Genomic DNA, 24,793 nt, shown 5'->3' with positions numbered 1-24,793 from the left:
GTAAAGCTAACACTTAACACACATAAAATTAACAAAAGTCTCAAAATTTGGAAACTAAACAACATACTGTTTAATAACTACTGGGTCAAAGAGGCACTCAAGCAAGAAATTCAAATTTTCCTAGAAACAAATGAAAATGAAGAAACAAGCTATCAAAATATATGAAACACAGCTAAAGCAGTAGTTAGAGGGAAACTCATAGCCATACAAGCACACATTATAGAACAAGAAAAAGCTCAAATAAAAGACTTTACTGCATGCTTTAAGGACTGAGAAGAAGCGGAAGAAAGAAGAAGAGGAACAAAGGAACCCTAAAGCAACCAGAAGGACTTAAATCACTAAAACTAGAGCTGAAATAAACAGCATCGAAAATAAGAGAGCCATACAAAAGATCAATGAAGCCAAATGCTGGTTTTTGAAAAATTAAACAAAATTGATAAACCCCTAGCCATACTCAGTTAAAAAAGGGGGAGAATAATCAAATAAATAGAATTGTAAATGATAGAGGAGCTATCACAACAGACACCACAGAAATAAAAAAAATCATGGAAGATTATAAGAACATCTATAACCACCAAGCTAGAGAATCTGGAAGAAATGGAAGAATTCCTAGAAACATAAATCTTTCCAAAGCTGAACCAAGAAGAACTACAAAACCTAAATGGACCAATCACAGACAAATAAATTGAAACAGTTATTAAGAATCTTCTTGGGGCTGGGTGGTGTCGCACCTAGTTGAGCTCATGTATTACAGTGCACAAGGACCCAAGTTTGAGCTCCTGGCACCAACCTGCAGGGGAAAAGCTTTGTGGGTGGTGAAGCAGGTCTTCAGGTGTCTCCCTATCTCTCTCTATCTCTCCCCCCACCAGTTTCTGGCTGTCTCTATCCAAAAGTAAATCTAATAAAAAGAATTTTAAAAAAGAAACTTAAAAAAAAATATCTTCTCAACAACAAAAGCCCAGGACCATATGGCTTTACAAACAAATCCTACAAAAACTTCAGGAAATTGTTAATACTTATATTTTTAAAGTTCTTCCAAAAGATCAAAGAAATAGGAACACTCCCTTCCACCTTCTATGAAGCCAACATCACCCTGCTACCAAAAGCAGATAGGGACACAACAAAAAAGGAAAACTACAGACCAATGTCTCTGATGAACATAGATGCTAAAATAGTGAACAAGATCCTAGCCAACTGGATACAACAGTATATCAAAAAGTTTGTTCATCATAACCAAGTGGGATTTATCCCAGAAATGGAAGGCTGGTTCAATATATGTAAGTCAATCAATGTCATTCACCACATCAGTAAAAACAAAACCCAAAACTACATGATTATCTCAATAGGTGCAGAGAAAGCCTTTGACAAATTCCAACACCCATTCATGCTCAAAACACTATAAAAATGGGTATAGATGGGAAATTCCTCAAGAATTTTTATTTCCAATGCTATTTATTTATGCCCTAACTTATTTCAGTCTCTGTGGTTGCTTTAGGGTTCCTTTCTTTTTCTTTTTCTTTTTCTTTTTCTTTTTCTTTTCTTTTCTTTTCTTCTTCTTCTTCTTCTTCTTCTTCTTCTTCTTCTCCTTCTCCTTCTCCTTCTCCTTCTCCTTCTCCTTCTCCTTCTCCTTCTCCTTCTCCTTCTCCTTCTTCTTCTTCTTCTTCTTCTTCTTCTTCTTCTTCTTCTTCTTCTTCTTCTTCGTCTTTAAGTCATGCAATCAGGTTGCTTAACTGAGATTTTTCTTTTTTCCATAATGTGTCCTTGTATGGCTATGAACTTCACTCTCAGTACTGCCTTAGCTGTGTCTCAAATATTTTGATAGCTCATACATTCATTTTCATTGAATTATTGAACCATTTTTATTTCTTAATTTCTTCTTTGACTTAGTAGTTGTTAAGTAGTATACTGTTGAGTTTCCATATTTTGGGACTTTCACTAATGTGTTGTGTGCTAAGTGTTAATTTATTTCCACTGTTGTCTGAGAAGATGCTTGGGATTATTTCAATGCTCTTGAATTCATTGACACTGACTTTGTGGCCTAACATATAGTCTATCCTTGAGAATGACCCATGTGGACTTGAATAGAATGTGTATTCCTGTTTCTTGGGGCAAAAGACTCTGAAAATATCTAGTAGTTCTAGTTTAATTGTCTCTTCATTTAGGTCTTTCATTTTCAATTGATTTTCTGCCCAGATGATCTGTCAAGTTGAGAGAGTGGGGTTTTGAATTCCCCTATTACTACTGTGTTACTGTTAATATATTGCTGTAGATCTTTCAGTAGATGTTGGATATATTGGTGCACAGATGTTAACAATAATTAAGTCCTCTTTACTGAATGATCCTCTGAGTATTAGGTAGTGTCCATGTCTATCTTTTACTACTTTATTTATTTTTGAGGTCTATAGTGTCAGATGTAAGAATTGTTGTTAGTGCCCTTTTATGCAGTTCATTGGCTTGTATGATGGCTTTATACTTTCATTTTGAGTCTATGTTTGTCTTGTTGATTTAGGTGGGATTCCTGCAGACAACATATGGTTGGGTTGTGTTTTCTGATCCATCTTTGTACTCTGTATCTTTTAATAGGTGAATTCAGGCCATTGACATTTATTGATATTATATATTGAAGACATTTTAATAACATTATTGTAGACTTCCAGAGTATTCTGATATTTTGTGATGTGGCTTTTTATAGGAGACCTTTCTGAACTTCTTGTAGGGCAGGCTTGGTGATAGTTGATTTCTTCAAATGCTGTCAGAGAAGATTTGTATGACTTCTATTTTGAATGACAGTCTTGCAGGATATAGTAGTCTTGGTTGAAAGCCTTTCTCATTGAGTGCTCAATATATATCTTGCCATTCTTTTCTGGTCTTTTGTGTTTGTGTGGAGAAATATATGGTTATCTTATGAGTTTTCCTCTGTAAGTGACTCTTGCTGTAAGTTATCATTATGTCCTGTAGAATGCTTTCTTCTTCTCCCTCTCTTTATTTCTCTGGTAAGCCAGTAGTACATATATTACTTCTTTTGCAGTCATTCCATATGTCTCTGTTGTTGTTTTCAGTATCTCTTAATCTTTTTCTGAGATCTCTTACTTCTTTCTTAGTTTTCTCTAATTTGTCCTTGATCTTACTAATTCTGTTATCTGCTTCACTTATTATCTCTCCTCTGTTGTTTTCTGAAGCTCAACTATGTTGTAACCCTGTTACTCCCCATTCTGAGACTGTATTAGTTTGTTCATCTAATTGTGCTCTTAGCTCAGCTATTTCAGCTTTCAGTTCTTTAATTACCTGGAAATAACTAGTGTTTTCTTTCAGAGTCTCATTTGCTGTTTCCCCATTTCTGATGATATTACTTTCAAAATATTTTATCAATCCTGTTACTAATGCCTCCGTTATTGTTTGGATGTTGTCCTCTTCCCTATCTGCTTCTACCTTTGGGGAATTTTATCTGGGCTTTTGTCATGGTTCATTTCTTCAATGTTTCTTCTTGGTTTAACCATTATATATGGTGTTTTATGAGTTCCCTCTCTCAGTACTTTTCAATCCACTAATCACATTTGCCTGGATTGACTTGTGTCTAAGTAAGGTACTTAAAGAATTTGTAGTTGTAGAAATTAACAGTTATTTGAATGTTATCTCAATCTTCCAGGTCAAGCACAGTGGCTGTTAAACCTTGTGTTCTTTATCTTCTCTGAAGGCTATTGGAGCCTGACAGCTTTTTAAATGGAAGTAATTTTTTTAGTTTCATCACTTATGCCTGACCAAGAGATAAATCATGGTGGGGGAGTGATAGCACAGTGCTTATGCAAAGCGACTCACATGCACTGAGGGTCCAAAGCCCCGGTCCCTACTTGTTTTTCTGCTAACAGTCAGAGACAAGATAGACATCACTCCTTAACCCTGTGAGTTTCTAAACAAACCCTGCTTGTACTCTATTGGTTCTGAGGCAGTTGTTCACTTTGTCTCCCAATTCATCAGGAGAAAAATTTGGAATGGCTTTTTTTTTTCTTATTTTCAATGCTATTTATTTCTGCTATTTATTTCTATATTCCTATAGCTTTTAATATACAGCTCTACATCAGATCACCAAGAGTGTAGATCTTCTCCTGAATTGCCCACTCGGTTCTCTGCTCCCTAATATTAGCAAAGGACCTCTTCATTGCTCCAGTCTCTAAGGGAGAGTAGGATTGGAGACTGACAGTTACAATTCAAGAGACTTAGAGGTACCACTCCTCCCTTCAGCAGTATTTTTGTTGCTAAAACTCAGACTGGAGGTAGCACCTCAACTAGCAAACTGCTAGGATATTACCAGCCACTGCCAAATAGATATGGATTTAAGCCCCAGGAATTTCTCTTTAAGTTCCTCTCTGTCCATGAGCCACATGTGCTTATACTCACCCATGTCTTGTTGGGTTCCCAAAGAATTGCTAGTCTTTTCGTGGTCTGTTCTTTGGTGATTCTCTTTGCTACTTCTAGTTGACCTGGAGAGAGAAAAACAGCTGCTCCTCTGTCTATGAAAATTATTCTCCAGCACATTTTCATTCAGAGAACTCTCTTTAGAGGATCCAGACACTCAGCAATGGTGTGCTAGCAGTTGTTCCACACCCTGGTTCTCTTCTGAGGAAATCCTTAGTGCTGCAGCACAATGCCACTGGCTCCTCACCCTCAGCTCTTGCACCTCTCTCTGGGGAAGTTCCTCCTTCACCCATGCCTGTGACCTACCTCGGATATACAATATTTATACACATATTTGTCTCTAATTACTTCAAGCTAATGGTATACTAAATATAATGTTAATTTTGATTCTTATATACATGAATTAATAAAGAAAACACTCAGAAAATATTGGGAACTGGAAGACTTTGACACTCCCTGTCCAAATTCTTTTAATGTGTACAGTTTGATAAAAACAAAAAAATTGCATGATGATGTAAAGGAACTTAAGTTGGAGGTGAGAATATTTTACAGACATCTATCACAGGTGATGAGAAATAGTACCCATATGTTAACAGCTGTACTATAGTCTATTAACTTCCCAAGAAAATGAAGGAAGAAAGAAAGCAGAGAGAGAGAGAGTCAGAGAGAGAGAGACAGAGATAAAGAGAGTGAAAGAAAGAGATAAAAGAAAGGAGAAATAAATGAAGGAAAAGAGGAAAGGAGGATAGGAGGAAGAAAACCTTCTCGAAATCGTTCACTTTTATACCGGAACTTATCAATAACTCATGTGGAATTGAAGTGATAGCTAAGCTGCTAAAAATTAGGTTCTATTATATAGTTGCTCTGGGAAAACAACCTGGATGATATGCCAGAACTTGTATAGAAAAAAATGTTTCCTTGACTCTCCCAACTGCCTGGAGGCTGTTAAAATATTTATTATATGCCCATGATAGTTCATTGGTACCAATAATTTGAAATTATTCTTCTTCAATTTGGGGTAATAGGAAGATTACTGTATTTTTTTTTATTGGGCACTTATTTTAAGACTATTCAGTATTTTTCTGTATTTATGGAAGTAGTGTTAGACTAAGAATGAAATTATTAGAGTTTTTGTCTTGGCTCTATAGTAAGCCAGCAATGCTAATTCTTTGAGCTTAAATGTATTTATATGTAAGATTATGAATTTGGAACAAATAATTTCTACCCACAGTAACTTGGAAGATATACATTCCTACACACACACACACACACACACACACACACACACACACAAATTAATGATATTACCAAAGTAATGGGATTATGAAGGCACAGAGCCCCAGCTAAAACCCTTGTGGAAAAAGAGTTGATTTATGGGTCCAGGCAGTAGTGCACCTGGTCAACTGCTCACATTCAGTGTGAAGGACCCATTTTCAAGCCCCTGGTCCTCACCTGCAGGGGCAAAGCTTCATAGGTAGTGAAGCAGGGCTACAGATGTCTCTCTGTCTCTTTCTTTCTCTATCATTCATTTTTCTCTCAATTTCTCTATGTCTCTATCCAATAATAAAAATATTAAAAGAATAAAAATAGGTATTTTTTATTTTTTATTATCTTTATTCATTGGATAAGAGACAGCCAAAAATCAAGAGAGAAGGGGGTGATAGAGAGGAAGAGTGATAGAGAGACACCTACAGTACTACTTCACCATTTGAAAAGCTTCCCCTCTGCAGGAGTGGATCAGGGGCTTGAACCCAGGTCCTTGCACTTTGTAATATGTGTTCTCAAGCATGTGCGCCACCACCTGGTCCCAAAATAGATAATTTATTATACAATAATAAGAACATTATCTTTCCTGCTAATTAAAACACAGCTTGTATGATTAAATTATACATTGTTTGATCAACTATACTTTTTTAAAGTTTTTAATTAGTGATTTACAGAATTACAACATAATACGAATATAGCTTCACACCACAACCACTACCAAGTGAATAGGAGTCTGTCTCCTAAGAATGAGAACAGGAAACTGACCTTCCTGATTTTCCAGTTCCCCTACTTGACTTATCTAAACATAATGCAAACGTAATGGAGGTCTAACTAATCAAGAATCATTGTCTCTGATCTCAATATTGATTTAGTCCCATCTCTTTGAGTTTAACCTCCAGGAGTGCTAAGCCCTGGCTGATGCTATCTCACAATCCAGTTTCCTATACTTTCTCTGAATTTATTAGATCTTTGCAATACCCTCTGTGTTCTCAACTCTGAGAGCCTCTGAATTTTTAGCATAGCACTCATATTTAAATTTTTTTTTTTCACTTTTCTATTTTTATTTCTTTCTTTTCTTAGTTCATGGAAAATCCTGCTAATTATGCAGTGTTCTTTTTTCCTTTAAAATTCAACCAATTTATTATTTTCAACCTCAGAACAGACCACTGAAATTAAATAAGGCACATCGACCCATATAACCATGTTTCTTCTACTGTTAGAAGTTGCAAAATTCAAAAATGTCAAATGTTCAATTGGAACATATCTAAATATTTAATGTGACAATTCGTAATCTCCTATCATTTAGGTTTCTGCCAAAAAGGTTTCTGTTCACCTCTGCACTGCTATTCCTCTGTCAGAGATAGTCTTTTACAGACATTGACCCAATTAAATATGGCAATTAGATAAGAAGATAGGACAAGATGCAGAGAATTTGTGGGGAAGTGGTGAAGCCTGATAGAGCTTAACCTGAGAGACGAGTCCCTCCAGATAAGTTTCTCTCTCTACAGAGGGGTTGAACAAAAGGAGAGATACATAAATCTCACAAGGTTGGCAGCCATGTGAGTCTTCCCTGCCCCACAAAAATATGGGCTGACAGCTTTGCTAAACCTGCTTCTCTCTAAATTTCCTGATATTATGGCCATTAGATAAAAGGAAGGGGGAGATGTTGAGAAATTTTGCAGATGTGGTCAAGTTTGGCAGGGTCCACAAATCCACAAACCACTCTATTTCCATGCTAATATGGCCCACCCCTTTATCTACACACCAGTCTTCTGCTTTGTCTTATAAATGATTCAAGGTCTCCCTCCTAATTCCCCACAGGGTATTGCTAATTCCCGACAACTGAATCCCTGGCAACGGTTGCTAGGGAAGCCCCTACCATATCCACCCCCTCCCACTTATAGTATTATAAAAGTCACTTCCATTTCTGGTTTCTCTCTCTTCCATGTCCCAACCTTGAGGAGGTCAGGCATGCAGACTGGGAGGCATACTCTGGCCATTGCAGTTGGCTCCAGGTGGCTTAACCCGCTGCACTCATGCCCATCTCTGGGGCTCCCTCATGAATAAAGATTTGTATTGCTATGGCCACCAGCTTGGTTCCTGGATCATCTCTCCCGCCAGCAATGCAAGCTCGGCAGGAACATAAATATTAATTTTTACCAATATAGCCGCAAACTCTCACTTATACTGTTAAATTAACTGGACAATGAAATACCATCAAAATAAACTGTGCAGCAGATAAGCTGATATGATAAGTGATCCTCTATGAACACCAGTCCATCTTGATGACTTTGTAGTCAGCATGAGATAATAGTTAACCACAGTGAAGAAAGAAATTAAAGCAAAAAGGATTCAAGGAAGCAATTACTGAAGCCAGACCTTCCAACTCTGCATCCCATAATGACCTTGGGTCCATACTCCCAGGGGGTTAAAGAATAAGATAGCTATCAAGGGATGGGATAGGATATGGAGAGCTGGTTGTGGGAATTGTGTGGAGTTGTACCCCTTTTATCCTATGCTTTTGTCAGTGTTTCCTTTTTATAAATAAATAAATAAATAATTAAAAGAAGATGCAGGTCAGACTTACTACTGCATGCTGCTGATGTGTTCATTTGTGTATACCATTATTATCACCATATGGACTAATGCATTCAATTTTGTTAGGTGGGAAGTAGTATAGTACTGTGCACTTGTCCTTACTTCTTTGGCAATTAAACAGATTTGAACACTTAAAAAAAAAAAAAAAACCTCAGTGGTAAATGAGAGTGCACAGCAGGCAGTGAGAGAAATCTTTTGAGACAGCAAAGTTACCAAATGAAAGCAACAATACACAAAAATGAATTTCAGAAAACATCAGGCATAATGTGTAGCTAGTCTCTGTGTAAAACTCTTTTAAAAGTACACAAATTAAAAAATCTCACAAACATTAGTAAAGTCGTGGGACCATTGGAATATACCTGAAATAGACTTCTGAAGTTCCAACATGAAGACCCCAAATCTCATCTACTAAGCTCTTACTTTTTTGTTCCTGATTATTAAACAATTTGTTCTGCTTTATATCTTAATGCTTTTTAGCCACCAAGTTGTAGATGTTACCATGATGTCAGCCTGACTTCCCTGGGCAGACAACCTCACCAATGTGTCCTGGAACCCCACCTTCCCAGAGCCCTACTCCACAAAAGAAAGAGAAACATGCTGGGACTAGGAGTATGGATAGACCTGTCAACACCCATATCCATCAGAGAGGCAAATTACAGAATTCAGACCTCTCACCTGCACCCCATAAAGATCTTTGGTCTATAATCCCAGAGATAAAGAATAGTGAAGCTTCCATTAGAGGTGACAGGATACAGAACTCTGGTGGTGGGAATTGTATGGAATTGTACCCCTCTTATCCCACAATCTTGTTGATCATTATTAAATTACTAATAAATTAAAAATGAATCTCACAAACATACCGTTGGCTGGGAACTAAAATCTTTCACTGGGCAGAATCAATCTAGATTCTCAAAATTCCATGCCTTCGTATCTTGCCCTCAATGCTCATTTAATGCAATTATTTTTACTTAATGCATTATGCATTGAGTTCTGTCCCAATTCTGCTTTGTGATAGTTTTTATTTTTGAGAAAAAAATGACAAATTTTGACTGCTTGATATACTAGTACAGAAAGCCTTTTTTATATTAGAGCTATTTATGCTCCCAAAGTCACAAAGAAAATTATGATAATTTTTTTAGGTAAGAGGTACTTTGAAATTGTCCTATATTTAAGTGTCAATGGTAAAATTAAATCTTTAGGTATAATCATTATGCATGTTATCCTTAAAATTAAACAGTAAAAGTCATTTCATGGATAGCAAAAACAAAGTAAGAAACTTCTCTTATCATTTGAGTTCAAACTTTTTTGTCTTAGCCAAAATTAATATATATTCAAATTTACATGACATTTAAGATAGTCCTTACTTCTGAAAAATGCAGACGAAGAATGTAATAATAAGTACTAGGTAGCCATGTATAGATAATATTGTAAATATCCTATCTGGGTGGTCAGACAATGGCTAAGTGCAAGGACCCATGCAAGGATCCCAGTTTAAGCCCCAGGCTCCCCACTTGCATGGGTGTCTCTTCACAAGCTGTGAAACCTGTTTGCAGGTGTCTGTCTTTCTCTCTTCCTCTCTATCTTCTCTTTCCCACTCAATTTCTTTCTGTCCTATCTAATAAAATGGAAAATAAGTAAATAAATAAACAAACAGCCTCCAAGAGCAGTGCAGTCATAAAAGCCAGCACCATAACCCAGCTATAACCCTGGAGGCAAAAAAAAAAATCTACCTGTTAAAAGTACCTGACTTCATGGCTATAGTATTTGTATATGGTTATATAGTATTTATATATTTTTCGTATACTAATTAATAAGTATTCTCTATAACTTAAATTATATAATAATAAGGCTTATCTTAATTTGCATGATTTTTCTTTCTATTTTTATGTTTAAGATTCCTTCAAGAAGGCCAGGCTGTGGTGCACCCAACTGAATGCACCTTACAATGTACAAAGATCCTCTCTCGGTCTCCCCATCCTCACTGGCAAGAGGAAACTTCACAATGTTGCAGCTCTCACTCTCTCTTTATCTTTCTCTCTTGATCTATCTCTCTCTCTCCCTCTCTAACCCTTTCCCTCTCAATTAGGGTTTCTATCTCAAATTAATAAATAAGATATTTCAAAAATGTGTTCCTTCATAACATATATGAATAAAAATAACAAATTCTATAATATATTTGGACAACACTTAAATATAGTGCTCACAACTTGATATATACATTTAGAAAAGATAACAGACTGTAAAATGTAGAAGATAGATTTGTTGAATGGAAAAAAAACTTGGATAAATGCCAACTTGAAATGCAAATCTGACCTGACTTCACATGCTGAAAATAGCCAGCACCCCTTGGCACAACAGGATAAAACTTATGCTCTTCCCAAGAACTAACAACACAACAAATGAATGTCCTTCCAACATGCCTGGCGGTTTCTGAAAGAAAACTAATAATGGAAATAAACTGTAGCTGAAAGAGTTTCATGCCACTGAAAAGTCATCCCCAAGTCAGGACAGTAGCAGCAGTTTAAATTCAGCTTTATTGCATGTCAGTGACAATGAGCAATTATCTCCTAGGAATTTTCTTTATCTCCATCTTCATTGCATATGCATAAGAATGCACATGTTTGTGCACAGACATTTCTCAGATCAATCCATGTGGAAAAAAATTATTGACAGAAAATATGTAGAGTAAGAACTAAGAATTCTGACAGTCTTGCCAAAAATGAGAAAAATAAATACAAGGTCCTTTTTGGTAAGACAAACAAAATTAATATATCTGTGTCCCAATATTGACCTATATAATGTAATCATTATATACTACCTTTAATATTTGGAGCCACTAAATGATAGAAATTTTCAGATGTTATTTTTCAAATCTTAGCTGACTAAACTCAAGTTTACTCAAGTTTAAATAAGCAGAAAATAATAGAACTATGGGCCAAGTATATTGGAGAACCCAGCTGAGTGTGCACATTATCATAAGAAAGGACCCAAGTTCAAGCCCCAGATCCCCACCATCAAGGGAGAAGCTTCACAAGTAGTAAAGCACTGCTGTAGCTCCTCCTCCTCCTTTTCCTCCTTCTCCTCCTTCCCCTTCCTCCTCCTCCTCTTCTTCTCTTTCTCCTTCTCCTACTCCTTCTCCTTCTTCTCCTCCTTCCCCTTCTCCTCCTCCTTCTTCTTTTCTTTTTCTTCTCCTTCTTCTCCTTCTCCTCCTTCCCTTTCTTCTCCTCCTCCTCCTCCTCCTTCTCCTTCTTCTTCTTCTTCTCCTTCTCCTCCTTCCAATTCCTCCTCCTCCTCTTCTCCTTCTCTTTCTCCTTCTCTCCTTCCCCTTCCTCCTTGTCCTTCTTCTCTTTCTCTTTCTTCTCCTCATCCTTCTCTTTCCCCCTCCCCTTCCCCTTCTCCTTCTTCTCCTTCCTCTTTCCCTCCTTCTCCTTCTCTTCCTCCTTCTCTTCCTCCTTCTCTTCCTCCTTCTCTTCCTCCTTCTCTCCCTCCTCTTCCTCCTCCTCCTCCTCCTTCTTCTCCTTCTTCTTGTCTATCTCTGTCTCTCTCTCTCCCTGGCTACCATCCCCTTCCCTCTCAATTACTCTTTATCTATGAAAAATAAATAAAACAAAAAATAGAATACTTAAAAAATAAAATCTTAAAGAGAAAAAATAGAACTATAGATTAAACCTAAGTGTTAATATTTCCAAACTTATTTTCATTTCTTTTTTTCATGCTGTTACTGATAATGAACTTCCATTTTTATATAACAGGCATTATAAACAATACTTGAACAAAAGGAACTTATGATCTTTTAAATTTACCACCAGCAGTAAAGTCATTCAAAGTTGAGTTTTGGTATAGGGTGACAGATTTATACTTCTTTGAAATAGAAATACAAACTACAAATTTTAAAGCTAAATATGTGTTTTGTCTTGAAATTAAGAACAATTCCTAAACCATTTGTATTGATTGCATAATATAAAATTCTACCCAGGAAAACTCATTAAGTCTAAGAATTTGAATGAAATATTCTTGTCTTTATTTCAGGGACCTTTTAAAAGCTGGATTTATATATTTATTTTCAAGAACTGAGGGCCCCATGTATGCATATTTCTTTTCGGGAGCACTTTTTCATTTAAATATAAGATAGAAATCAGAGGTAGGGAGAGAGATGCTGCATAACTAGATTTCCCGCCAGTGCCGTAGCACTTTCCATGTGGTTCTGAGGCTGTAGTCTTGAAGACAAGCATAAGTAGAAATATATCCTACCTAGGGAAGTCCCTGTGACCTTCGTTATATAGATAAGGTAGTTCTTCACTCAACAATATTTGTGTAGACATGTCTCTACTTTAACAAGCCGAACCTCTTCAATGCTGCATATGTAATCCACTGAATTGTATCTCCAAGAATTTTTACACACTAACAGTTTTGCTCAACATACCTTCTATCTTCTGCCCACTAGAAATCTGTCCAGTTTTCAAAAACCTGAATAAAGTCTCTCTTCCGTGAGAATAAATTAGTATTTGATTGCTAACCCATACCTCTCATTTTGTTTAATTATGCTTCAACTTATTGTTTATCTTTCTTAGGATTTTTTTTTGCTGCCTTATCTTTTGTTGTTCCATAAGGATTATACTAGTTTTTTTTATATAAATTTCATTAACGAATGTAATTGGGATTTATTTAATTCAACCTGAATATTGCTTTGAGTAGAATGGCCATTTTAAGATTTAAGTTTTTTTTCAGCACACAAGTGTGATATAGCCTTCCATTCTGTGTCACCTATATTCTTATAGTTACTGATGTGTAAGTCTTCCACCTCCTAAACTTATTCCTTAGGCTCTTTGAATCCAAACTGTACTATAACACTATAATAATGAAAACAATGTTATTCTGGAATAAATATGGGCACACAGATCAGTAAACTAGAATTCAATCAGAAATTAACCTTAACGCATATGGTCAGTTTATGATAAGAGAACAAAGGGTAGAAAATGGAAACTCTTCAGTAAATGGCATTGCAAAATGTGATAGTTACAAACAGAAGCATGAAACGTGATCTTTGGCTCATCATGCACAAAAGTAAATTTAAAAAATAAAATATCAGATAAGCAACCATAAAAACATGGCAACGTAGACAGAACTCTCCATGATAATTGGATTCAGAGGTGTTTTGGGGAGTTAAGTCAAATGGAGAGAGATTTAAAAAAAAGCCAAATTGAACAAGTGAGATTATACTAAATTGTAAATCATTGGAGAAGAAACTATCTTGAAAAGGCATCTTAATTAGTGTGAAAAAATATATGTACACTATATTTCCAACAAAGGGGGTGAAGGAGATTCAATGGACTTGGTGTTAAATAGTGACATCTTGGTGGTGAGTTTAGGGTGGCAGCACATACTTTGAAAAGAGACAAAATGGTTCACTTGAAACATATATTGTCATGTAAACCAATACATCCTCAATATAAAAATGAGCATTACCACTACTAAAAAAGTGTTTTCTAGTGTCTTCTTGTATTGACCCCATAAATATTTACTATGATTTGAGATGTACAATTTAGTTTATTATTTAAGCTTAAGATTTAAGTGATGAAATAATTTCCAAGTTCTTATGCTCTTTCAAGAACCTAGGAGGTTGTGCTATTGATTAGTTGACTTTTTTTTAGTTACTTCTATTAAATATGTATAATGATATTATGTTGAAAATTAGATAGACAGATGATAGCTAGTTATCTGTCATCTATCTATCTGTCTGAAAAACTCAGCCTAGAGCAAGCCTTAGTGATGAAAAATTAAATAATTAAAAGTTGGTTTCTTTTTTCAGAAAAAATAGTTTACTTATAAGTCCTCTTTTATTTACTTAGATGAATTTATATTTAAAGTCATGGTATGATAGATAATATAGAACAGTACTGAAACTTCCCTTAATTCAGTGAGGGCAGGAATGACCCAAATGGGGTCACATATAGGACAAAGGAAGTAAACTACTGGGTTGTTGAAAAAATCATGACAAAGAAAGACAACAATGAGATACCACCTCACCCCTGTGAGAATCGCATACATCAAAAAGGACAGCAGCAATAAATATTGGAGTTTGTGAGGACAAAGGAACCCTCCTACACTGCTGGTGGGAATGTAAATTGGTAAACCTTTGTGGAAAGCAGTGTCTGGAGAACCCTGACAAGGCTAGAAATAGACCTCCTATATCACCCAGTAATTTCTCTCCTAGAGGTATATCCTAAGGACTCCATAACACCCAACTAAAAAGATATGTGTACACCTATTTTCATAGCAGCACAATTCGCAATAGCCAAAACCTGGAAACAACCCAGGTCCCCAACAAAAGATGAATGGCTAAGTAGTGGCATATATATACACAGTGGATAACTTCTCAGCTATTAATAGCTCTCATCTACCTTCTCTAAGCAATCTTAGAAGAATCTTATATCTCAAGATGAACTACTTGACCACCAATATTTTCTTTTTGTCTTACAACATAAATTTTCCCAATATTTAATGATAACGTGTGACCTAATTTAAATAAAACTGTTTCTCAGAAGTCTTAATACTGATATTTCAATCATGAACACTAATTAAACATTAAGATTTATTATTGAAATGTAGTTATTTCATAATTCACCTATTAGTAGTTTAACATAATAAGAATTGCTTCAAAATACACTTTAGTAGTCCAAATCTTCTGTTAGTTCAAATAAAATAATAGATATCCACAATATATCAAATATCTTTATTAATATTTATTTATTCCCTTTTGTTGCCCTTGCTGTTTTTTATTGCTGTAGTTATTATTTTTGTTGTTGTTGTTGGATAGGACAGAGAGAAATGGAGCGTGGAGGGAAAGACAGAGAGGGGGAGAGAAAGACACCTGCAGACCTGCTTCACTACTTGTGAAGCAGCCCCACTGCTGGTGGGGAGCAGGGGCCTCAAACCGGGATTCTTATGCGGGTCTTTGAGCTTTGTGCCACCTGTGCTTAACCTGCAGTGCTACTGGCTGATTCCCTAAAAAATCTTTATTATAAGCGTTATTTTATACTTGTATTTTTATTTTATGTTGGGTACTTAATTAGGATTATATGTTTTCAAGGACTTAATTTCATGGTGTATATAGTTGTCATCATATCCCCACTCACTGACTTGCTAACTAGTTAATCCTAATATTAATTACTTTTCTTATAATTTTTATCATCCTTTCCAAAAGGAAAACAAAGAGGGAAGTGTCTTGTAGCACCAGATGTATCTTTATTTTTTAAGCTTATTTTGAAAGAAAAACTATAATATAGATATTTTTCAGTTTACCTGATTTTTTTTGTAGTTTACCTGAATTAAAACAAGAATTAATAGCCTTTTGCATAATGGTTATGCAAAAGGAATTTCATGCCTGAGGCACCAAAGGCCCAAGTTCAATCCCCAACACCATCATCAGCCAGAGCTAAGCATTGGGAAAGAAAAAAGAAACAGTTAACTAGTCACATTTTATATTTGAAAAATAAAAAAACAATAATTGACTAAGGGCATCTGAGAATTTTTGAATATCGGTGTGCTAGTTGTGTATTCTAGATTCCAGGATATACAATTGGAAATTAGAGGAAAGAAGCAGCAAAAGCTTACTGAGCTCTTACTCTACACAGACTTCCCCTAGACAATTGGGAGCATTATCTTCATAGTTTCTTAATAACTACTAGTGTCTCTTTTTTCCTAAAAATAGAGAAGCAGCGATTTAGTGAGGAAGCATAAGTCAGTATTGAGATGTATAAATCTAGTCTTTCATTTGAATACAGTATATATCCATTAGTTATACACTTATAAGACTTGATTTTGAGCACCACAGGGGAAAGGAATCATAGTTTCCCATCTATTTTTCTTAGAATTATCCTCAAGAAAGTCTTACATACTATATCCTAAATATTCTGACATTTTTCATTTGGCATGGTGAAAGAAATACCTAACTACAGGGTGACCAATTAATACTTGATAAATTATTAAGATTAAAGTCAGATACTTTAATCAGATCAGGATTATTTACTAATAGACATAAATTACATTTTAAATATATATATATGCACAGACATATTTCATCAGTGAAATAAAATTTGTTCACTTACAAGTGAATGATACAACAACATTTGATTATAAAATTATTATCTTTTCCTTTAGGGAAAATTTATTCTAGATTTTGTTAAGCCTTATATCCAAACCTATTCTACTGACTATTGCCTCTTGAAGACAGTTGTTTTAGGATGGGATGTGGTTCTCATCTACCAATAAAATTATTATTATGCAAAGATAAAGTCAACATACAAAAAATAGCAAGGATAGACGGCATAATAGTTATGTGAAGAGATTCTCATGCCCAAAGCTCCAAAGTCCCAGATTCAATTTCCATAACACCACTCACTGTCAGAGAGTAGTGCTCTGGTAAAATAAAAATTAAATTGCTAGGGAGTCTGGCGGTAGCACAGCGGGTTAAGCACATGTGATACAAAGTGCAAGGACCAGCATAAGAATCCTGGTTTGAGCCCCAGCTCCCCACTTGCAGGGGGGTTGCTACACAGGTGGTAAAGCAGGTCTGCAGGCGTCTTTCCCCCTCTCTGTCTTCCCCTCCTCTCTCCATTTCTCTCTTTCCTATCCAACAATGACCGCATCAATAACTACAACAATAAAACAACAAGGGCAACAAAAGGGAAGAAATAAATAAATTAAATCGCTTGTCATATTTAAAGCACATATTAGATAATATTAATAATTACAGTAATCCAAAGAGTCAACTCAAATATTCTTTTAAAAAGCATACAAATAAATGGATTGGACTATATCTAGAGTATTTTTGTATCAAGCAAATTCTTAACAAAGAGGTGATTGATGCAATTGTTATCGTTTATTCCTTAATGTTAATATGAAAAGTCCTCTAAATGCACATTACAAAGAACAAAATTCCATGGGATCTGGAATGAAATGCAACACATACATGCAGAGAAACTGGATCCAAACCCATGGTTTCTGTTGATGGAGTAATGCTTTAAATGACTCTTCTGTCTCTCTCTCTACATTCTACTTATCTCTATCATTCTTTATGGAGAGAGAGAGAGAAAAAGAGAGAGAGAGAGAGAAGGAAAACTGTAGTCATAGGTATTAGCAGGCACCAAGTCCCAGCTATATCCTGGTGACAAAAACAAAGATAAATAGAATAAATATAAATAAATTAAATACATGTCACAGTAAAAGAAAAGTTATGTCAAATGTCACTGTCCCATTGTACCATTTTGGACCAACATGAGAAATGGATTATCTGTTTCCTTTAGAATATCATATTATTCCCTGAATAATAATTACATTTCTGTATTGTTTAGCTTGTTGTTGTCAATGACAGAATTACCAAATGCCCATAGATAAAAAACTAAAATTTTAGAATAAAAGTATGAGTCATATAAGGAAAATTTTCTTTATCTGAGGTATATAGTCTGTTCATGGACTTTATTATATCATAAAGTTGCTCTAAATTGATCTACATGTTCAAAAATATTATTCATGGAGAAATGTCTATGAGGTTGCCCTTGTTGGTGGCTACTTTAAAAAAAAATTTCCCTTTTGTTGCCCTTGTTGCTTTTAGTTGTTGTAGTTATTATTGTTGTTGTTGTTGGATAGGATAGAGAGAAATGGAGAGAGGAGGGAAAGTCAGAGAAGGGTACAGAAAGATAGATACCTGCAGCCCTGCTTCACAGCCTATGAAGCGACTCCCCTGTAGGTGGGGAATCCTTATGGGTCCTTGCACTTCCCACCATGTGAGCTTAAGCTGCAGTGCTACTGCCCGACTCCCTATGGTGGTTTATTTTAATGAGTTGGTAAGGAAGATGACTTAAGTACTGATGACAAAAAAACCCTTTGAAAGGAGAATTATTTATAAATCACACATGTAAGAAAATAAAATTTTAAAATAGGGCATATACACATTTATAATGTGTTATATAATTTATATATTTGTAATTTTTCTGAAAATAGGTTAGTTTTCTATCAAAAGAAGGTGAAGGAGAAGAAGGAGGAGGAAGGAGAAGATGAAGAGGAGGAGAGAAGAAGAGAGATTTAAGGAGGAGGAGAAGGAAGAGAGAGAGAGAGAAAAAGAAAGACAGAAAGAAAGAAAGAAAGAAAGAAAAGAAAGAAAGGAGGAAGGAAGGAAGGAAGGAAGAAAATAAGCTTTATAAATGGAGAGTTGTGTAAACATTGTACTCCTGTGATAACTCTGGTGATAAATAAATAAATAAATAAATCTCAAACTTTTTATATAGTAACTGATATTTAAATTTCTTTTAATAAATTACATTTGTGGCATGAGTTTAAATATAGATGAATGGAATTAAGTGTGGTATGTTTAGAATGATACACATTAAAAATAACTTAGAGCATCAGCTATTATTCTGTACACCCACCTGGATCTCTAGATTGCCATATGCCAACCTAAAGCAACAAAATAATATTCTTTTGGATCCAGACATTTGAATATCACTAAATACAGTTGATTTCCATAATATCTAATGCACAGAAGCTGAGAAAAGTAAATTTCACAACTTGGTAACATAACCTAGTCTATTTAATTCCCTACCAATAAAACTTTACCTTCAATAGTACTAAATGCAATTTTGTTTACACAATGGCTCATTCATTATTATTTAAGTGTCTTTTTTTATATTTCCAGTAAAGTGACTATGTAGGCTAACACAAAGAATCAAGAATAAAAAATATTATAATGATATTTATAGCTTTATTCTCTACAAAATTATATTTTCTTTTTAATTATCTCCATATAAATTTTTCTATAATGATGTGATCTTAGCTTCATTATGAAATTATGACTAGAAATAACAATAGCATACATTTCATGGAGTTTTCAGTCCTTTCTCTTAGCACTACCTTATTTTTTGAGTTGTATTCAAAAGAACCAAACATCATTCTGGTACATGTGCTGCCAGGGACTGAAGTCAGGTCCTCATGTTTGAGAGTCCAGTGCTTTATCCACTGTACCACTCTTTTTGTTCCTAGGGTTATTACTGGTGCTAGATGCCTACACAACTTTTTGTCCGTCAAAATTGTTGCTTGAAACTTTCAGACACTTGATGTAGATACAAGGTCTATAGTTATGGTGTCCATATGTGTGAAGTAATATCTTCACAGTGTAATTTTATTTCTGTGGACTTCTAAAATTTAATTCATAAAACTTATAATAAACCTACTACAATGCTGAAAAAAAACTTCAAAGTTCATAAAACTTTTTCTGATTAAATATTATAGTTTGGGGGCCGGGTGGTAGCGCAGCAGGTTAAGCACACATGGCACAAACTGCAAGGACCAGCAAAAGGATCCCGGTTCGAGCCCCCTGCTCCTCACTTGCAGGGGAGTCACTTCACAAGTGGTGAAGCAGGTCTGCAGGTGTCTGTCTTTCTCTCCCCCGCTCTGTCTTCCTTCCTCTCTCAGTTTCTCTCTGTCCTATCCCAACAACAATGACAGCAATAGCAACAACAATGATAAACAAGGGCAACTAAAGGGAAAATAATAGCCTCCAGGAGTAGTGGATTCATAGTGCAGGCAACAAGCCCCAGTAATAACCCTGGATGCAAAAAAAAAAAAAAAAAAAAAAGATTATAGTTTTTCTGACAGGTCAATTATAAAACACCGTTTTCTGTTCATAACTGATACAGGTATTCAACTCCTAAGATGTCAAATAGATTAACATTTTATCTAGCTTCCATTTATATCTTTCTAGAATCTTTTTGGGAAACAAGAATATTATGTGTCATTAGCATTACTATTGTTAAGATATGATGGGAAAATATTGCCTTTGACTGACAAACAGTTCCTTCCATGGTGTGGTCCCAGTCACTTTTTCTATTCTTATCTGCTCCTCACATATCCAAGTTCCAAACAGTCTATCCTTTCTGGACTGCAAATCTTCCTGTTCCAATTATTTCCCCTTTCCATACTACCTGAAAGACTGCTTTTTTCTTGTATTCTTAATGGCCACTCTGCTCATCAATATTAACTGCTTGTATTTATTACTACATGGCAAGTATTTTATCATAAGCATTATTTCATTTGTACTTAACAATCCTCTTTGTAGAATAGAGTGAAATTTTGACTCAGATAGTAAATGGTAATTTTGGGATATGAACACAGGTAGACTCCAAATCATATGGCAGTGATATATTACTAATTATGATGCATTAATTTCAAGTCATAATACACATTCAATAGCAAAAGGAAAATAGGAAATGTCCCATAGACATTTTTAATCTCCTCATCTGTTCCTGTGTCTTTCTGAGATCCAATTCTAATTTCTCACCATTGATAATGTTACATATTCATTTTGCTTGCTCTCCTAAGAATTCTGGCTCATATTAATGATATTTGTGTTAAATAGTAAAAAAAAACATTGCATATGATAAGCCCTCTACAATTGATGGTTAGTTCTACCATTGCCTACTCTATGTCCACTCTACTAAGTGCCTATTCAGTATTAGAATTAAGAGATTATTTAGCTTGCATCACAAATGACTTGGAAAAATAATTAAAGTTTTTTTTATCAAGTCTATAGTTTGATAACAAATGATCACAACTGTGTGTTTGTTTCTTCACAAAATTGGTGTTTAAGTTTGAAAAATTAAAAGTGACTACTTGAACATTTTAGTTTCAAACCCATGCATTCAATCACATATATGATTTGATTTAACTGAATAAGATAATATAACTCAAATCTATTTAAGGAGACCAGGTTTATTTTACCTACTATAAAAGCAAGGTGAAATGCACTTTTATGAATATATATATATTTAGATTATTATTGTGCCTGGGATTTATCCTGGGACCTCAGAGTCTTTTGCATGGCCACTACATATTGATATAGGTTTTAAAGTCTGCTTGTTTCTGTTTATGTAAAAATACTAACTATAGCTCTCAACATAATTACTACATATGGTATGCCAAATAATCATATTTAAGTTTTGCCATTTAGCATGTCATAGTTAAATATAAAATATACACTGATTGAAGTGACAATTATATGGTTATTTGGAGACTGAGAGTAACTTATTAAACTCAGAACAAGATGTTTTGGAGGAGTTCAATGTTAGAACAAAACACCACATTTCTTTTTTTTTCTGTTTACATTTTCTTTTTTTTAATTTATTATTTAAGAAAGGAAAATTTAACAAAGGTAGGAGGGGTACAACCACATTTCTTTTAATTTTTGAAATTTATAAACATTTTCTTCCCTTTGTAATTAAAAGTAATCTTCATTTTAATAATGTCATCCTATTCTTCAAAAGTGAATGACTTTAGAATATTTTTTCTTGACCCATAAGCTTTTTTTCAATGGCGTAGAGCCTAAGTAATTAAGCCATAATTGTTAATTACACAAATAAAATATCAGTGATGAAATAACTTTCTATTAAATTATCTTTGAAAACATAATCAATCTACAGACTCAGAGGAATATAGTAGCTATGTAACTTGAAGCTGTTTCTCATAATTAGATCTACAGTAGGTATAATATTGAGTTGCTTATTGATCTTTGGTGGAAAGAATGGGTCTCTATAGTTATCTTAAGATTCCCTCAAAGTATCTGAACAAGAAATTGATTGGATCTGCCACATGATTCAGAGAAAATTATCCCCCCCCCACAACACTTAGCTACTTTGCAAACTGAATTATTCTCCATTAGTATGGTGTCACATATCATTTGTTGTTTAACTTTTAATTTTTTTTACTAGAACTTATGAAATAGTTTTTAGATGTGAAATATCAGAAAGTGAGCCAGGGGAAATTAAAAAACAGTGCTTTTGAGGATAAAGTGTGCCCACCTTCTCCTTTCATATTCATGTCACATTTTTTTTCTTTGTTGGTTTTTGGTTGTCACATCGCTGTTGCCTTTAGTGTACCTTGAGACAGAAATAAATGCAAACTCTATCCTTGCTTGTCCCTGGTACAAGTAAATGATGTAACACTCCCACTTTGATTTTCCTACTCAGAATAAGAGACTGAGTCTGCCCTTGACAGACATGATCCCCTGATCAACACCACTGGCAGTCCTTGCAGATTCAGTCAGTGAACTATTCCCCACCCCACCCCCACCCTCAACTTTAAACAAGGCCATTTAATTTGGCTTCAATCCAAAGAAAGAATGGAAAGGAAGAAGAAGAAAGAAAGAAAGAAAGAAAGAAAGAAAGAAAGAAAGAAAGAAAGAAAGAAAGAAAGAAAGAAAGAGAGAGAGAAAGAGAGAGAGAGAGAGAGAGAGAGAGAGAGAAGGAAAGGAAAGGAAAGAAAAGAAAAGAAAAGAAAAGAAAAGAAAAGAAAAGAAAAAAAAAACTACTACTACTATAAAGGAAAACATACAGAGGCATAGCCTGAAAATAGGAACCTACATGCAAACCAGAGATTTGTGATTTTCTTCCCCAGGGAGGAGGGAGTGACTAACGCACGCACACTGACCATTACCGTAAAGAGGTAAAGAGAGAGTGAAATGGCTCAACGTACACACACCCCGCTCCATACCGGGGACGAGTCTCCGAGCTGCGGCTTGTGCTCTCGGAGGGCCAGGCTGAAGCTTACTGCCCCCACGGCCGCGCTGGACACCCCCAGCCCTATCTCCAGTACAGAGAGCACCAAAAGGCTCCCAATAATCTGGCCGCTGGTGCACATTCTTCCTTGGTCATCATTCCTTTTAGATCAGAGAAGGAAGTCAACCATCCACCTTCTTTCTTCTACTATCCTCTTTACCCCTTCCTCCCGCTACCAAGCTCCTAAACTTTTTTTTCTTTTCTTCACCAACGAAGAAACATTATCCACAATGACTGGATTTCTAAAACCGGAGTTTTCGTTCCTGACCGGGGCAAAAGCAAAAAAAGAGCAGCTCCAACCCCTGGTACGTTCAGACAGGGATTTCAGAAGAATCTTCCTGCATTAGGTGGTCGCAGACCAGACAAGAAGAGAACACCCGCAGAGGGTTTTTGAGAGGATCCCTGGACCTTGCAGGAGCCCAGGCTCTGCAACCCCTGCCCGTGTGGCACTGTCCAGAGTTCTGCCGCGATCAGATAGATCTCTGCTGGGAAATCCCGCTCCTCCCGCGTTTGCTTCCCAGGCTAGTCCAGATTCTCTTTTCTTTTCCGGAGATCCAAAGCGTAACTACTCACAGCTTCTCTTTCCCTCTCTCTCTCTTTCTCATCTCCTTTGTTTTCGTGGTAACACAAAGTGCTTCTTTGAGTCCCTGGGAGCCCCCCAGGCTGAGCCTGCGGATGATATTCAGCACCAGGATCCTCACAGTTGCTGTGTCGCCAGAAATGCTACGTTGTCTGATGGCCTCTTTCCGTCTGGGTTTCTTCTCCCTCCTCGTCATTCTCGTCCTCCCCCTCTCTCTTGATCTTATTCTCTCTCATTGCAGTGACCTCATTGGGTTTAAGAGGGTGATGGAGGAGGGAAAAGCTTGATCTATTTGTGGGTCTAGAACCAAATCTCTTGTCTAGACCTTGATTGGCTCAGCTCTGGACCTTAAAACACCAAGGTAATCCCAGTGATCCATCCCTACCTGGGTATCCTCCTCTCCCCACCTCCCTTCCCCAGGCACTAACACAAATGCGCTCCCTTCTGGGCTTCTATCCAGCTGTGAGGAGAGGAGATGCCTTCAGCGACTGGACTCTTCATTCCACACAAAACTTTCTTTTGCTTGTTCATTTGTTAGGGTGTGTGCAATGGACAAAGAAAGGCAGGGAATGCAGGCGATGTGGAATGGTCAAAATTTACTTCACTAGGGTTCTGATGGATTCTTTCCAAGGAACTGTTCCTTCTGAAGGAGACAGGCTCAGACTTCCCCTAAGAAGCCCAGTCACCAGTCACCTTCCCAGAACTGAGTGTCATTGTATTTCTGCAGGACTGTGACCCTTGTTCTTCTCTATCAGTTACAAGTTCTGAGGTGATGCATCCCCAGACTGAACTGCGCTTATGTGCATTCACTTAAATTCAAGAAACATGTAATTAAGTGTTACCTTGAAAAGAATATTTCAAACAAAACTAGCTTAAATCATAACTATTTATGATAGTCTACCTTCTCCAGAATTGTAGGGACAGGGATCAGACTTGGACTGGGCATTTTTGTGCCCTCATCTTTGATATATAGGAGCTCTAGAAGTCTGGGGATCACTGTATATCTACTGCCTGCCAATAGTGCAGTCAGTATGAACTGTCACTGATTTTACCTTATTAAAATCTAGAGTAATTTAGGAAGATTCAGAAAGTAGGTGAGTGAGAAGTTTGATACTGTGAGAGTAATCATCCTCAAAAACGGAGTTCCCCTGTTGGATATGCACTAAGGAAAACAGAAGAAAAGAAAGCTGAATTAGTACACATACACAAAACCAAGCCTTCTTGACCTCTAATTAGAACTGGAGAGTGCAATACAGGCACTGCTCTAATGGAAGATTTCTTTTTATCAGCGCCTGAATGTTGAGAACACAAAAACTGAGCAATATAAAAT

At 35.9% G+C, this 24,793-nt stretch overlaps 1 protein-coding gene across 2 annotated transcripts in view; it reads right to left on the bottom strand.

Moving 5' to 3' along the window:
• Window positions 1-23,727, bottom strand: part of TMEM196 (transmembrane protein 196) — a 76,938-nt gene extending 53,211 nt beyond the window's left edge. For both annotated transcript variants that reach the window (XM_007532258.3, XM_016192184.2), the window contains exon 1: window positions 22,819-23,727. In XM_007532258.3, the coding sequence (XP_007532320.1) occupies window positions 22,819-22,965 (147 nt within the window). In that variant the 5' untranslated portion in view covers window positions 22,966-23,727. The remainder of the gene's footprint in view (window positions 1-22,818) is intronic.
• Window positions 23,728-24,793: the final 1,066 nt, after the last annotated feature.

Source organism: Erinaceus europaeus, chromosome 8 (assembly GCF_950295315.1).
Source record: "Erinaceus europaeus chromosome 8, mEriEur2.1, whole genome shotgun sequence".
Classification (NCBI taxonomy): Eukaryota; Metazoa; Chordata; class Mammalia; order Eulipotyphla; family Erinaceidae; genus Erinaceus; species Erinaceus europaeus.
The sequence above is the reverse complement of the archived record's forward strand: the minus strand, read 5'-3'. Positions and strand labels throughout refer to the sequence as shown.